This window comes from Oncorhynchus gorbuscha, unplaced genomic scaffold (genome assembly GCF_021184085.1).
Source record: "Oncorhynchus gorbuscha isolate QuinsamMale2020 ecotype Even-year unplaced genomic scaffold, OgorEven_v1.0 Un_scaffold_7085, whole genome shotgun sequence".
In the NCBI taxonomy this organism is placed as follows: Eukaryota; Metazoa; Chordata; class Actinopteri; order Salmoniformes; family Salmonidae; genus Oncorhynchus; species Oncorhynchus gorbuscha.
In genome coordinates this window covers 1-17,085 of record NW_025745521.1, presented here as the reverse complement: position 1 = coordinate 17,085, position 17,085 = coordinate 1, and the positions used below count along the sequence as shown (strand labels likewise).

The 17,085-nt window shown below is 46.1% G+C and overlaps 1 protein-coding gene across 1 annotated transcript; it reads right to left on the bottom strand.

The window, feature by feature from the left end:
* Positions 1 to 1,138: 1,138 nt before the first annotated feature.
* LOC124019142 (ELAV-like protein 3) lies at positions 1,139 to 11,180 on the bottom strand. Its single transcript, XM_046334521.1, has 4 exons — positions 11,027 to 11,180; positions 3,680 to 3,899; positions 3,402 to 3,505; positions 1,139 to 1,198 (listed from the first exon to the last, which is right to left on the bottom strand). Exons 1-4 carry the CDS (start codon positions 11,042 to 11,044, stop codon positions 1,139 to 1,141), a joined length of 402 nt encoding a protein of 133 aa, XP_046190477.1. The 5' UTR covers positions 11,045 to 11,180.
* Positions 11,181 to 17,085: the final 5,905 nt, after the last annotated feature.

Genomic DNA, 17,085 nt, shown 5'->3' with positions numbered 1-17,085 from the left:
GAGTAGAGTTAGGGTACGTCAGGGGTACGTTAGAGTAGAGTTATGGTAGGTCAGGGGTACGTTAGAGTAGAGTTAGGGTAGGTCAGGGGTACGTTAGAGTAGAGTTAGGGTAGGTCAGGGGTACGTTAGAGTAGAGTTAGGGTAGGTCAGGGGTACGTTAGAGTAGAGTTAGGGTAGGTCAGGGGTACATTAGAGTTAGGGTAGGTCAGGGGTACATTAGAGTTAGGGTAGGTCAGGGGTACGTAGAGTAGAGTTAGGGTACGTCAGGGGTACGTTAGAGTAGAGTTAGGGTAGGTCAGGGGTACATTAGAGTTAGGGTAGGTCAGGGGTACATTAGAGTTAGGGTAGGTCAGGGGTACATTAGAGTAGAGTTAGGGTACGTCAGGGGTACGTTAGAGTAGAGTTAGGGTAGGTCAGGGGTACATCAGAGTAGAGTTGGGGTACGTTAGAGTAGAGTTAGGGTAGGTCAGGGGTACGTTAGACTAGAGTTAGGGTAGGTCAGGGGTACGTTAGAGTAGAGTTAGGGTAGGTCAGGAGTATGTTAGAGTAGAGTTAGGGTACGCCAGGGGTACGTTAGAGTAGAGTTAGGGTACACCAGGGCTACGTTAGAGTAGAGTCAGAGTAGGTCAGGGGTACGTTAGAGTAGAGTTAGGGTACGCCAGGAGTACGTTAGAGTAGAGTTAGGGTAGGTCAGGGGTACGTTAGAGAAGAGTTGGGGTACGTTTAGAGTAGAGTTAGGGTAGGTCAGGGGTATGTTAGAGTAGAGTTGGGGTAGGTCAGGGGTACGTTAGAGTAGAGTTAGGGTAGGTCTGGTGTATGTTAGAGTAGGTCAGGGGTACGTTAGAATAGGCTAATGGTGGGTTAGAGTAGGGGTCAGTTGTGCCAGAAGTGAGTTAAGGCTGTACCTGTAACCTGGTCCACCAGGATGCGGGAGGTGATGATGCGTCCGTACTGGGAGAACAGCTGCTCCATGTCCTTCTGGGTCATGGTCTTAGGCAGACCGCTCACATACAGGTTGGCATCACGGATAGATGCTGAACTGGGGCGGGCGTACGTACCACAGCACATCAAGATACACACATTTCTTTGCTGATATCCAATCAAAGAATTTCCCATATGCTTTACTGCCTCAGCTCCTCTAAATCATTTTTATTGCAGGAAAGTTGACCTGAAACACATTCTCATCTACAGCAACAACCTAGAGAATAATTTGCAGGATGAATGATCAAAAATATAAGATGGGGATTGGGAATTTAGCCAGGATACCAGAATTTACCACTAGAATAAGTGCCATGGGATCTTTTAGTGACCACAGAGAGGCAGGACACCTGTTTAACATCCCATCTGAAACGGAACCCTACACAGAGCAATGTCCCTAATCACTGCCCTGGCACATTGGAATGTTTGTTTTGTACCAGAGGAAGAGTGCATCCTACGTAACCTCAACACCACTTCCAGCAGCACCTGATCTCCCATCCGAGGGAACAACCACTAACCCTGTAGCTTCAGATGCAAGCCAGGGTGGTGGTGCAGGGTAGTGGTGCAGGATGGTATGCTGCTGGCTCTCTAGCATGCATGAATATTAATTTTACTCGTCTTTTTTGTCAACGTGTGGGACTGTTTTTTGGAACGCTTTGTGACTGATTGTGTCCACCGTTGTGCAAAGTTAACATTAGTGTTCTATGGTGAGACTATAGTGTGACTTAGATTGATTATGAAAATGTCTACACATTCATGCGTTGGCGTGTATGAAAGCCAGTGAGAGAGTATGATAGATAGTGAGAGTCAGTGCATTGTTGTGAGTGGTCTGTCTGTTTGTTTCGGATGGAGGGAGAGGGAGTGAGTGTTGCCAGAGATAGGCTGATCTCCCCTGCCTCTTTCCTTTGTTTCCAGCCTCGAGGGAGAACAGCTCCACTGGCAACCAGCAAACAATATAAATAGATCACATGACAGCATCCCCGACTGTCAACTAACTAAAACATTCACTCCTTATTATATAAACACATACTCACATATACAAGTACAGTATAACTTGAATGAATGTGTTTGGGACATTTCTACTGAGAGTGAACATTTAGAGTATTATCATGCCTTGCACAACACATAGCCGATGGGTGTATTTGACCCATTGAGTTTAGAGAATAAAGTTGTCCTCATTCTTAATGGTGCAGTGAGTGTGCAGGACTCAGTATTGTGTAGAGTGTGTGTGGACAGGGGTGTGTGATGCAGTGATTGGGGTGCTGAGAATGGGAGGGGCTGCCCTATAATTAACCCTCTCCCTTTCTCTCCTACAGTACAGATGGTGCCTGCAGCCCATATGGCCCTAATCCTGCCATTGGCATTCTGCTCCCAAGCTACTCCCTACCCTTTACTCCTCCTGCCCCTCCCGCCATCTTACAATGCTTTGGTGGAAATATGACATTTGCTTAACATTGTTTTGTGACTGTATAATATTAATTGATTTTCAAAATAGCCCTACTGATAATATCAACATTTATTTATTTTAACAACCACAAAATGTATACATTTTCTGTAATTTATATCGGCCCAATAATTTTGGTATTATATTGCTAACTGTAGTAATAATATCATTATTTCCCCTAAATACAATATATGTGTATTTGTACACTAATGTAACTAAAACATATTGTAGAAATAATGATTAACAATATGATTGCCACCTGTCTGTATAACTCCAAAAGCCCAACCCAGCTCCTGATGCTGTTGACTCTCTCTGCCCGTCTTTCAGAAGTCTGATTTGAACTAAGCCTGCACTTTATCCCAATCTATGATCTACTTTGATCAGGTGGGAGGGGGGATGACGGATGGAGTAGTGTTTAATCTGCCCCTCACCCCCTCCCCCCTCCCCCCTCACCTCCTCCCCCATCCATATTGGGGACAAAGAAGCCCCCTAATTAGGCCAGATTGAGGCAGATGGGGAGCCTGAACTGACCCCCGTGCCCCACAGTGAGACTCCTGATTACATTTCCATCACAATCACCTCTGCATGCTGCTAGCCTCTTGCTTTCTGATTTCCACTCTTCCTCTCTCCACTCTCCACTCTCCCTCTCCCTCTCCACTCTCTCCACTCTCTCCACTCTCCCTCCACTCTCTCCTCTCTCATCTTCTTCCACTTCTGCTCCACTCTTCTTTGTTCCACTCTCACTCTCTCCACTCCCTCCTCATTTTTGTTCTGCTCCTTCCCCTCTTCCTGTTTTCACTCCTTCCTCTTGTCTCTGCCTCTCTGCCTCTCTGCCTGCCTCTCTCTGCCTCTCTGCCTCTCTCGCCACCTCCCTTTCTTTGAGTTGCTCCCTGCCTTTCTCCTGGTCTTCCTTGCGTATTGAAGCAGTGAAGATGGAGAGTGGCGCAGGTTGAAAAGCAGGAAGCAGAGGTGCTCTTACCTTAATTGTTTTGGTCTGCAGTTTGAGACCGTTGAGAGTGTTGATGGCCTTGTCTGCGTCATTGGGATCCACATAGTTTACGAACCCATAGCCCAAACTCTGGCCTAAATCGTTGAAAACAGATATCGATAATGGTCCTTTAGAAACTGTTTTTGCACCAAAATAACTGTACCTACAGGTACATATGCTGTATGTGATTATTTGTTATCCTCCAACTAGAAATAGATTTTGTTTGTCTGTCTATTCATCAACTGTACCTGCTGAAGCATCATGAATACCTGTAATCTTGTCTCGGACCAGTTTGCAGGATTCAATCTCTCCGATGCTACCGAACAGGCTCTTGAATTCCTCCTGGGTCATGTTCTGAGGCAGGTAGTTGACGATTAGGTTGGTCTTGCTGTCGTCTGTGGCACCGTTGGTGCTGATGACTGGCCCGTTAGGCAGGCTGGTTCCGCTCGGACCGTTGGACACCTGGGTTTCCATGGTGCTGATTATCTGCTGAGGAAAAGGAAGAATATAGAACCCTGTGTACAAATAATATACATCCACAATAATAACACACAGTAAAGTAATGGTGAGGCGTTGTTAGTAGGCCTTTTAATATAGACTCATTGAATGAATGTCCGCTCTGTCATTGTCAGCTAGGGAAGAGGTCAGACATCAGCTGAGGGGGTGGAAGGATACGAGGCAGGGATAGCAGTCGGCTACACACAGACCCCTCTCTCTCCCTCCCCCGTTCCCCTCCTCTCTCCTCCCCCCTCCTCCTCTCTCTCGCTGCCTCTGGGCCCTGCAGATGTCACAGTCCTTTTTCCCTGTTTCCTCCTCCCATCCCCCAGCCTCCATCTATCCATCCAGCCACAGGGTCAAACAGCATTACATCATTACAGGGTCCTAAGTATTGGTGGTGGTGGGGCAGGTGGGGCAGTGGGCGTTGGGACTCCGACTCAAACTTGTTTGTGCGAGTGGATGGAGTGAGTGAGTATTTGTGCCCACTAGAGGTGTGTTGGTGTCATTGTGTGTTGCTCTGGAGTACATGTTGCTTCATTTGACCCACAGGGGTTTGTCTTCATGGAACAGCTGTGTGTGCTGGTCAGAAACTAAACTTCCCGCTATCTCTCCTTTTCCCTCCCTCCCACCCTGCTCCATCTATTCCATTCATCCGCTCCCCCTTTTCACCATTCTGTGTAGAATATTATCTGTTGACAGACTGTGTAAACAAGCTAGTACAGAGATGTTGTCCCTGTATTACTGGCCTCCTGGGCTCCTCCCAAACTGATACAAATGTTCATTTTGGCTCCTTGTTCCATTTCCTGGTATAGTGTACCTGGGAAGTGTGGTTTAAATAAGTACCATTATTCAGGCTGGTATCTGTGAGCCTGGCATGGTGACTGCAGGTCTCAGACTGGTGGGTGTTATAAGGCGTCTACCGCCAAAGCTCCAGAGGTCTCACAGTGTAGCCTAAGCTTCTAGAATTATTTGAGTGAGATACAATATTACCAGCGGTTTTACTACTGTTTGTCTGTTGTTTTGGTTATAGTCTATGTTCGTCATTTTCCTTTGCGTGGCAGGGTTTTCTTTTGATGTTTATCCATTCAACTTAATGGAGGAGACTGAATAGTGTTCCTTTTCCCCTGCTATGGACATATTACTCTAAAAGCATTCATTGCTTTGATGATATTCCCCAAGCCCTGTTGCAGCTCTTAGTGTCCCCCATCTTGTTTCCCCCCCTCCGTGCTCATGCCCCTCTCTGTCTCACTCTCTCCTCCTTCTAACCTGATTTCTGCCTTGAGCTGTACCCCATGTTGCCCAGGTAACAGCGGCTTCAAGACTGTTGCTAATGGCTGGCTGACTTTTGGTTGTGTGTGCGTGTGTGTGTGCGTGCGTGCGTGCGTGTGTGCGTGTGTGCGTGCGTGCGTGTGTGCGCGCGCGCGCGTGTGTGTGTGTGTGTGTGTGTGTGTGTGTGTGTGTGTGTGTGTGTGTGTGTGTGTGTGTGTGTGTGTGTGTGTGTGTGTGTGTGTGTGTGTGTGTGTGTGTGTGTGTGTGTGTGTGTGTGTGTGTGTGTGTGTGCGATGACAGAAAGATAGACGCAGAGAGAATGACATAATCCATCTCTGTTGGGCAGATATTGTTTTTCTCCATGTATTAATGTTCGATGGCTTTGCGGAAGCAGAGAATATATTTAAGTCAAATTGACATTGACAGGGAGAGGAAAGAGGAGAGGGGAAGGGGGAGGGAGTGAATTATGACAGCCTAAAAATAAAACACTGCAAACACACATATCTAAGAAGCACATGAGAGCTACCGCAAAGTCGACTAGCCATCCATCATACAGTACACATGTTATGGGCTTCTTTGGTCTCGACTAGAGCGGTATGATCTGCTGATCTAGGGACTGCACTGGAACAGAACATGGACAGAAGGTTCTACAATACCCAGTTAAAAGATCATCCTTCATGCATATTGGGAAAGAACATATAGTCCACATGGGTTTGATAAATAGATTCATAAAATGCATCTATCTAATATGTGTAACCATGTAACACACAAACGTCTGAAAATAAAGGAAATACTAATATTTTCTGAATTTGTCCCAGAACTGACCAAATATTACAGCCCTTTGCAGAAAGACACCGAATCCCAGCAAATTTGATTTGTCAACTGAAATAGACCTCCGTGTGGCAGTCCAGGCATCCACAGTGACAAGTTCTAAAGTTATATAACTCCCAGGCTCAGACTGGCCACAGAGACACAGAGGGAGAGACTGGCTGACACAAGCAACATCTAACATCACCCTGAGATCTCCATGCCAACAAGCAGGAGGATGACAAAAACAGAAGAGTACTTTTAGGATGCTACTACAAATAGAACAAGTTGTAATTTTCATCAGAACATGTTAGCCTTTACAAAGAAATTAGTGGAAAATATCAACTACATCCATAACAATATCCATGTTCTGATATGGCAAGGCTGTAGGCATAAATATATGGCCATAAATAAAGGCCTAACCAGCCCACCTCTGATAGGCTAATTCTATTCATGATTTATTTTGCTAATCATGATGAATGACAGCAAAGAGAGTAACCAGACACAAACACATTAAACACACCACCCCAACACTTTCAGATTTCTACTGTTGGTTGGGCCAGCTCTTCTTCTCCTTGTCCCGGCATTAGATGTGCCTTTCTTTTTCTATTTCTGGGACCTGAGAGATCTCCCTTAATATTTAATGGACTGCATCCTCAGCATCGCCTACACATGGACCCAGACTCGCACGCAAACAAGAGCCCAGAGCCCTACCTCCTCTCCTCTCTCTGCCTGCCTGCCGAGTGGAGTGAGCACAGCACACAGACCACCTACACTTGACAATGCTCAATTACAAAACACAGCAACCATTACATGACCCAAATCTAAATACAGATACTGGCAGCGTCGTCTTCTTCAAATTGTCTTTCTCCTTGTCTATATACACGACTGCTGTTGCTTTCCTACAAGTGGAAGATGAAGACCTGTCCTAAGAGGAAAAGCAGCAGTCTGCCACATACAGTATTCAGGCCAGCTTTTGTCATGTCCCGATAAAGGTCAAAGCATGTGATGTGATTACCCTTTACGGAAATCACTGTGGTTGTATCAGCCAGAAGACTGCGTTCAGATGGAACTGAGATTCTCATGCTAGGCCTCATTGTTCCTAAGTGTTTCCAATGGGAATCAAACACAGGTCCATACACTGGAGTCAAGACTGCTCTCTACATTCTAAAAGGGATTTGTCATTAGATTCTTCTGATAATGTCAAATGTGCTTGGCATCGACTCTTTTAAAAGTGTTCAGGAACATTCCTAGCATAAAAAAACATTGCTCAGAAGATTGTTATCCGTAAATCAACCCAAGAGAAAATGAATCAGGTTGTGGCAGTAACAAATAAATCAACAAATTCTCTCTTAGCAAAGAATGGGAGGTCAGGAGGAGGCCTCTGCTTATCTACCCACTGATATGGGGAACTATATTACTGCTACACACACTTCCTGTTAGTGCTACCACTGGTGACAACACTGTCACTCATGGGTGATGCAGTCGCACTGTACTGGGAGAGTCATGGAAAATAACCTCTATCTCTGAGTGAGATAAGGTAAGAGAGAGAATTTAAAAAAGGTTAGTTCCTGTTGGCAACAACACCATCAGAAAATACTAGGTTCTGAATATTTCATGTTATTTAGGAGTTGTTGGGTTCTTTTTCATGTGCTAACTCATCAGTAAAACACTATTGCAGACACTGTTGTACCACAATACAACCCACCTAAAATGGTAGTGCATTAGTCTCATTTGAGTAACTTGAAAACGGGGAAAAACATTTGAAAATCGAATTTCCTGGAACCAGCAAAGACAGGGGATACATTAAACTAAGGTTTGGCTCAAGAGACATGCCTTTTTTTCTCTTTCTCACCCTTGTTTTTAAAATATACATCAATCATTCTTTTGGAAGGCCTGAATTGCAAGTGGATTCTAGGATGGGGTTGTAAATGGGCCTTCTAAATAACACAGATTACAGGATTATCCTCTACAAAAGGCATTAGCCACACTCTCTGCAGCTTAAAGGGATCATGGTGGCAGCTGTAAAACAACAGGACAACACAAGTCAGCCCAACACTCACAACCTTATCCTACATACAGTCAGTAACTAATGCTCAGCACTAACACACATATTTAATAGGCCTATATATATATATATATATATCTTTTCTTTTATCTTTTTTCTTTAGGAAAATGTGATATTTTAAAATAATTTCCCCGTTTGTCAATGCATTTTATGACACAGACATAAGCCATGTTGCAAATTCCCTGTGAATGTGTTTGTGTGTGTAGCTTTCGTTGAAACCAGGGGCGCTATCCAGAGTGCTGAAGTAGGGAGTGGCTTTCAGGCGATTCCGTTTGAAGCCAGAATGCATTGTCAAAACCATCGAGCCTTTTCTGTAACATTTCAAAATGCTTCATTCGCTTCTTTTCACGCATTTAAAATTGTTCGCATTTATATGACAGAACATCTTCTACCCCTTCCCCATATTTGGGGAAAACAAGACATGTGCGCTCTGTAGGAATTCACAACCCCGAGCGCCTTTTTGCTGAATAAAGGTATTGAACCAAACAAAAGAGCCACCCGTTCCTCCTCTTCTCGCGCGCAGAGACTATGGCAGCTCTATGAATATTCATGTCAACAGTAGCGCTTTGTGTCATGGCCAGGGGCTGCAGGACGCTCCCGGAACAATGAACGCCACAATTGCCAACATAATTTCGCTCCAGTAAGTCAGTCATAGGCCTAATAATAATAATAACAATAATAATGTACAACATATATTTTTAGGACATATTAGAGGGAAAATGAAATTCGGCCTATAAAAACAACATAGCAATTGAGGTCTCTTATTCTGATGTAGGCCTACGAGTCTATTTCAGTTCCCTATGGGCCATCTTGAAGAAGTAAATATGGAGTATTTCAAAATAAATCAAAATCTATTTAGGCTAAACATGATTTAGCCCTCCAGTCATACTCCATGGTGGATTGATTTTCTAGACGAAATCATTTGACAATACATGTAAATACAGGATACATATTATATTATAAACTCATAGCGTCAGTTCTATTTAGGCTCGTTTACACTTGGTGGCCTCTGCTGTCCTTGTCCTTGAATCGCGGAAGCGCCTCGGGAAGGTTATCTGACTCAACTGTTTTATTTGCTTGGCACTGCGGTACAGGCAATGCTCACGGAGGACTGCGGAACATGTGGACAGGAGCTATAGGCCTACGTGCATGACGCTGACTGGGCTCTGGGCCTGCCTGTTAGCCCAGCTCTACGGGCAAACACTGATGAAATAGAAAGGGGCTACTAGTCAATAAGGACAGCTGAAACATATTGAGGCTATAGGTCTAAGTAATTCGTCAAGTGGACAATAGTCAAGTTGACTATTGATTGAAATAATTGCATTATTATGATCTCAAAGATTTAGGACTTGCAAAATAAGTCTGCTCTTCAGTTTATAAACATGATCGTGCTCGTGCTCTATTATGTAGGCTACTAGATTTTATTTTGGGCCTACACGACCATTCGCAGTAGGCTACCAAATCCCATGGAATGGTCATTCGATCATTTATGTTGGCCTATATTGCGTAAAATTTCTAAATGGCCGTATTTGTGTTTTTGGTTGCAACAAATTATTATATCCCTTTGGATATTGTAGCAGCCTATTGTTTAAAATAGAAAATGGGGTTCTACCTGCACCTGCCATTAAAATCTGTAAATTAAGACGATAGAATATAGGCATAAATCATACTTGATAAATATTTAGCCTTTTATATAAAGCATAAATATAGAGCATAAAAATTAGTTATTTAATCATATTTTATATATTTAGCTTGCTCCTTGCACGCCAGTTTTACTTGACCACGAGAACAATACAACGGTAAATCATTCCACCTGCTGACAGGAATAAATTGGAGGCAGCGTCATTAAGTCAAGAGGATGTTTGGAGATGAAAGCTTTGAGACCAAAACCAGCGCGTGCCATCATTATGCGCTCGAGTCCAGCAGAGGCACGCCCAATTCGGCCGTTGGCTAGGAGCTAGGCTAATTTAACTCTGCTAAGGCTACATAAACCCTTTGACAAACAGGCGTGATTCAAATAGGCGCTAGCTTTAAAAAAAAAGTGTTATGATGGATGGGTAAAAAAAATGTTATTGTAAAAAAAGAAAACGCTTAGTCGCCATCCCTCTTTTCGCGGCCTCTGAAATGTCTATCCCATTTACTCCGTTGCATCGCAACAAGAACCCTTAGGAATTTTGACTTGCCTGATTCAATCCAAACCAATGGATCCGTAATCCCCCCCCCCCCTTAGTGACTCGACCCTTTTTCTTTGCCTTGCTCTCGATGGGCCCTCAGCCACGGAGGCATCATGTTTTGTCTCAGAAATCCGTCTCGAGCATCCTTGTGATGTGCCAGGCAGGGCAGGCGGAGAAAGACGTTCCCCCCCACCACCACTCTCTACGCAGCTCAGCAGCAGCAGCAGCCGCACGCGGCCTCAGCACCCGCTGCCCCCTACGCCCTTGCGAAAATGTGTATACAAATAATGCAGCCGTGGAGTTTGATATAGCCCAGTGGGCCTATGATAAGCAAATATATAGTCATCTATAAAATGTCAGAATAAAGCATTTTGCTCTCCAGCGTCGAAGATGCAGGCAGGGATGGAGCCTCGCGCAGGCAGCCGTGGCGCATCCCTCAGCATGACATTACTAATTGCCAGCATCGATCGTTAATCTTGTCAAGACAATATCCCATAACCGAGAGAGCAGTAGTATAAACCTATTTAGGCCACTATAGCTTATAAATATTGTGTGTAATACATGTGTGTTTGTTTATACCAGTATTATAGCTAGCTAGCCTTTCATATATACCATATTATATCATATTCAATATGTGTATTAATACATAGAGCTATATGCATGCATAGATGTTTGTGTACAATACAATCAAGTGGAAAACAAAGGGTCTGCGCTCCAGAATGTAGCCTATGCAATGCATGCTGCTGCTACAATATCCACCATCCTTGCAAATAGAAGAGAAAAATGAGGCATATACGTACAGTAACCATTCTTGACATACAATGAGAGTGATCTAGGTCCTTCTTCGTTTCGCAGGTCTTCAAGCCGTAGGTTGAGTCAATACTATGATCTGTGGTCTTTATATTAGCTGGCCTGTGTATTTACTGTGGAGAGGCCAAGTGTCCAAATCCAAAAGAAAAAAAGAAAAAAGGAAAAAGACAATGTTCACCAGGGGAATCTCAGCCCTTGGAGATTGGTAGGTGTCCTCTTTAGGGTGAAAATGAGGAGAAAGGGGTTTTCTTCAGGATGATGATGAGGGAGAGCTTTCTCTCCGAGTGGCGTGGAGGCGGCGGTTCAGAAAAAAAGAGAAGCAGTGATCCCCAGCAGGGTGTGTCCAGGGAGGGTGTTGTGGTTCGGCTGTGTTCTGTGTAATATTCCCAGCTCCTCTTGCAGTCTCCTTCTGTGCCTCTGCTGCAATGTTCTTCTTTTATGCGTCCTTCTGGCTGGCAGAGCGCGCTCCTGATTGGCTAATTGTGCAGGGAGGGTACTACACGGCAGCCATTGCCCCTGCGCTCCTCTCCCATTATCCCCTTCAGGAGAGATCACCAGGAGCCCCCCACCCTTTCTCCTCCCATCTCACTGCCCCCTTTCTCCTCCCATCTCACTGCCCCCCTTCCTCCCTCCATCCCCCCACTCCCTCCTTCTCTCTGCTTTCTTCCTGCCTCCCTTCTCCACATACACATGCAGAGCTGAGTGAATAGAGGCTCCACCTGCACTATCAGAACAGATGGGTGCATCAGAAGACAGTAGCTTTCTCTCTCATCTCTCTATTTCCCTACTCTCTCTACATGTCTTTTCTTCATCCCTAATTTTCCCTCTCTTGAAGCTGTTTTGGACAAAATCAGTGTTTTAGCTTTTGTCCTTGTGAAAAAGGACTGTGTGTGTACATTCGCACAGGGAGTTTGCCATTTTAATGTAGCCAATCACAGCACAAACAAACAAAAATGGCAAACCATTCAAATCAGGGCGTAATATGTGGCCAATAACAAAGCAGGAAATCACCAAAGCTGACTAATGGATTGAATGAGGGACCCCTTCATATTGGCTGTGTTTTCCTCTACAGTTACAGTCATGTGCAGGGCAGATGGGGGACTAGTAGTGAGTCAGATGCGAATATTTGGATTTGGCTCCTGAATTGATCTGTGTTTATATTCATTATATACTTCAAACATGAACTGTTATGTTATGAAAATGAAGATAGGCATGTTTTGTATAGAGTATAGACAAATACAGCCCAGCCATGGCAGTGGTACTGTTAGATAGTATAGTACTCAATGTTTCTGAAACATCCTCCTTTTGAGGAGTTGTCATCTCTCTATCCATCCCTCCCTCCTTCCTCCACAGCAGTGAGTGTGTGGTGAGTGCAGTGCTGACTGAGACAGACTGTTTGGTCTCATCTATAATGCATCCTCTGCCCCAGGACATGATGTGTGACAAATGACCTATTTCTGCACAGACTGCCATAGGGCCTTGACCTGAGGGTGTGTGCGTGACTGTATTTGTGTGTTCTGCCTGCTTGTGTGTGTGTGTGTTTGTGTGTGTGTGTGTGGGGGGTGGATATATACATAGGAGTTGTTGTTGTTGAAGGGTTAATATGTATATACCAGGCGGTGTCAGCTTCTACCCCCAAGCCATATGACTCCTGAACAGTTTATCAAAGAGCTACCCAGTGTCACGCCTTGGTCATTGTATTTTGTGTTTTCGTTATATATTTGGTCAGGCCAGGGTGTGACATGGGTTCATGTTATTGTATTTTCGTATTGGGGTTTGTAGTATTTGGGATCGCGGCTGATTAGGGGTGTTGTATAGGCTTGGCTGCCTGAGGCGGTTCTCAATCAGAGTCAGGTGATTCCCGTTGTCTCTGATTGGGAACCGTATTTAGGTAGCCTGGTTTCGCTTTGTATTTCGTGGGTGATTGTTCCTGTCTCTGTGTAGTTTCACCAGATCGGCTGTAATTAGGTTTCACGTTCCGTTTTGTTGTTTTGCATTTGTATAGTTATTTCATGTATAGCTTTTCCTTCATTAAAGACATGAGTAACCACCACGCTGCATTTCGGTCCGACTTTCTTTCGACAAACGAAGAATGCCGTTACAGAATCACCCACCACACACGGACTGAGTGGCGTGGTTACAGGCAGCGACAACAGGAGCAGAAAAAGGAGGACGTTATGGACAGCAATGGCATGGAGTATACGATGTGGGAAGAAATAGACAGGTGGGCGGCCGACCCAGAGAGAGTGCAGGAGCCCGCCTGGGATTCGCTAGAGCAGTGCAAAGAGGGCTATAGGCGAATGGAGTCGAAAAAAAGACACGGCGGCGCAGAGCGAAAACCGAAAGTAACCCCCAAATATTTATTGGGGGAGGGCGCAGGAGAGAGAGTGGCTGAGTCAGGAGTCAGACCTGAGCCTACTCTCCCTGTTAATTGTGAGGAGCAGCAATATAAGGACTACTGGTCTTGGGAGATGATATTAGACGGAAAAGGACCCTGGGCGCAGCCGGGAGAATATCGCCATCCCAAGGAAGAACTAGAGGCGGCTAAAGCGGAGAGGCGCTGGTATGAGGAGGCAGCACGGCAACGCGGATGGAAGCCCGAAAAGCAGTCCCAAAAATTATTGGGGGGGGCTTAATGGGAGTATGGCTATGCCAGGTAGGAGACCTGCGCAAACTCCCTGTGCTCACTGGTGGGCTAGAGAGACCGGGCAGACACCGTGTTATGCTATGGAGCGCACAGTGTTTCCAGTGCGGGTGCATAGCCCGGTTACTTAGTTCATACCAGCCCTTCCTACTGGCCGGGCTAGAGTGGGCATCAGGCCAGGTAAGGTTGGGCAGGCTCGGTGCTCAAGAGCTCCAGTGCGCCTGCACGGTCCGGTCTATCCAGAGCCAACTCTCCTTGTTTATCGTGGAGGAGCCAAGGAGGAGACCTGAAAAAGAGCCGGTGTTAGAGGTGAGCGAAGCAGAGACTGTGAAGGAGTTAATGGGGAAGGTGGAGTGGAGAGTAATGAGGGAGTTGCTAGCTTGGTGCTTTAGGTACAATATCCGTCCGACGGAGCGTGTCGGGGATTTGATGGCACCTGGGTCAGCGCTCCATACTCGTCCTGAGGTGGGTGTTAGTCGGCTGGTGAAAAATGTGCCAGCCTCACACACTAGGCCTCCTGTGTACCTACCTAGCCTTGCACGTCCTGTGCCAGTCCTGCTCTCAGGCTCTCAGTACACCTTCACGGTCCAGTCCATCCTGTGCCACCTTCACATACCAGTCCTCCGGTAGCAGCTCCCCGCACCAGGCTTCCTGTGCGTGTCCTCGCTCCAGTATCACCAGTTCCAGCACCACGCACCAGACCTTCTGTGCGCCTCGCCTGTTCAGCACAGCCAGAGCCTTCCTTCCCTCCTGCGCTGTCGGAGTCTCCCGCCTGTTCAGCGCTATCAGAGCCTTTCTCCTCTCCTGCGCTGTCGGAGTCTCCCGCCTGTTCAGTGCTATCAGAGCCTTCCTCCTCTACAGCGCTGCGAGCCTCCTGCCTGTTTGGAGCAGCCTGAGCTGTCAGTCTGCATGAAGCAGCCAGAGCTGCCAGTCTGCAAGGAGCTGCTAGTCTGCAAGGAGCTGCCAGTCTGCAAGGTGCTGCCGGCCTGCATGGAGCAGTCAGAGCTGTCAGCCTGCATGGAGCAGTCAGAGCTGTCAGCCTGCATGGAGCAGTCAGGAGCTGTCAGTCTGTATGAAGCAGCCAGAGCTGTCAGTCTGCATGAAGCAGCCAGAGCTGCCAGTCTGCAAAGAGCTGTCAGTCTGCAAAGAGCTGCCAGTCTGCAGGGTGCTGTCAGCCTGCATGGAGCAGTCAGAGCTGTCAGTCTGCATGACGCAGCCAGAGCTGTCAGTCTGCATGGAGCAGTCAAAGCTGTCAGACTGTTCGAAGCAGCCAGAGCTGTCAGTCTGCATGAAGCAGCCAGAGCTGTCAGTCTGCAAAGAGCTGTCAGTCTGCAAAGAGCTGCCAGTCTGCAAGGAGCTGTCAGCATGCATGGAGCTGCCAGAGCTGTCAGTCTGCAAGGAGCTGTGAGTCTGCATAGAGCAGCTAGATCCGCCAGTCAGCCATGATCTTCTAGATCTGCCAGTCAACCAGTCTCTTCCAGATCTGCCAGTCAACCAGTCTCTTCCAGATCTGCCAGTCAACCAGTCTCTTCCAGATCTGCCAGTCAACCAGTCTCTTCCAGATCTGCCAGTCAACCAGTCTCTTCCAGATCTGCTAGTCAACCAGAATCTTCCAGATCCGCCAGCCAGCCAGGATCTACCGGAGCTTACTACCTGCCTGAGCTTCATCTCAGTACTGGGCTTCCTCTCAGTACTGTGCTTCCCCTCAGTTCCGGGCTGCCCCTCAGTCTCGAGCTGCCCCTCAGTCCCGAGCTGCCCCTCAGTCCCGAGCTGCCCCTCAGTCCCGAGCTGCCCCTCAGTCCCAAGCTGCCCCTCAGTCCCGAGCTGCTCCTCAGTTCTGTGGGGTTCTGGGTGAGGACTATTAGGCCATGGTCGGCGGCGAGGGTGGATTATCCCAGGACGTGAAGGGAGGAACTATGACTTTAATGGAGGTCCACTTCCCGAGCCGAACCGCCACCATGGACAGACGCCCACCCGAACCCTCCCTATGGTTTTGAGGTGCGTCCGGGAGTCCACACCCTTAGGGGGTTCTGTCGCCTTGGTCATTGTATTTTGTGTTTTAGTTATATATTTAGTCAGGCCAGGGTGTGACATGGGTTTATGTTATTGTATTTTGTATTGGGGTTTGTAGTATTTGGGATCGTGACTGATTAAGTTGTATATAAACGGCTGCCTGCCTGAGGCGGAGAGTTTCTCAATCAGAGTCAGGTGATTCTCGTTGTCTCTGATTGAACCGTATTTAGACAACCTGGTTCGCACACAGCTATTTCGTGGGTGATTGTTCCTGTCTCTGTGTGGTTTCACCAGATCGGCTGTAATTAGGATTTCACGTTCGTTTGTTGTTTTGCATTTGTATAGTTATTTCATGTATAGCTCTTCCTTCATTAAAGACATGAGTAACCACCACGCTGCATTTCGGTCCGACTTTCTTTCGACAAACGAAGAATGCCGTTACACCCAGACTATTTGCATTGCCCCCCCCCCTCTTTTACGCTGCTGCTACTCCCTGTTTATTATCTATGCATAGTCACTTTAATAACTCTACCTACATGTACATATTACCTCCATTACCTTGACTAACCGGTGCCCCTGCACATTGACTCTATACCGGTACCCCTTGTATAAAGCCTCACTATTGTTATTTTACTGCTGCTGTTTCATTATTTGTTACTTTTACTTAACATTTTTAACTTAACACTTTTTAAAATCTATTTTTTACTTAACACTTTTTTCTTTACTTAACATTTTTTTCTTCAAACTGCATTGTTGATTAAGGTCTTGTAAGTCAGCATTTCACTGTAAGTTCTACACCTGTTGTATTCGCCGCATGTGACAAATACAATTTGATTTGACGTGTGATTATATTTTTGTTTGTGTAAAATTGCTACTTGTGTGTTCAGTGTTTGTGTATGATGATGTTAGAGTGTGTGTGCATGGTGTTGCACAATGTGACTCTTCCACAACAATGGTGTGTTTTCCTGCCTTCCTCTCCCAGACTGACCTTGATGTGTCCTTAGATGTCGCCGCCTTGAAGAAACGATGGGGGAAGCAGGAGGGGGATGGGATGATTATTGGCATTGACTGTGCAGGTAGCAGGCATTTGCATTTAGTGTGTGGATGCTATTTTTGCTCGTGGAGGACAGTAGTGATTCCCATGTCAGGATATCTATCCATTTGTATCACTATGTGTGTTTCAATATTCTCACATTTGCAGACATAAAACAAACATGCTTGTATAAGAGGCGGAGAGTGTGTGTGTGTGTGTGTGTGTGTGTGTGTGTGTGTGTGTGTGTGTGTGTGTGTGTGTGTGTGTGTGTGTGTGTGTGTGTGTGTGTGTGTGTGTGTGTGTGTGTGTGTGTGTGTGTGTGTGTGTGTGTGTGTGTGTGTGTGTAGTGTGTGTGTTAG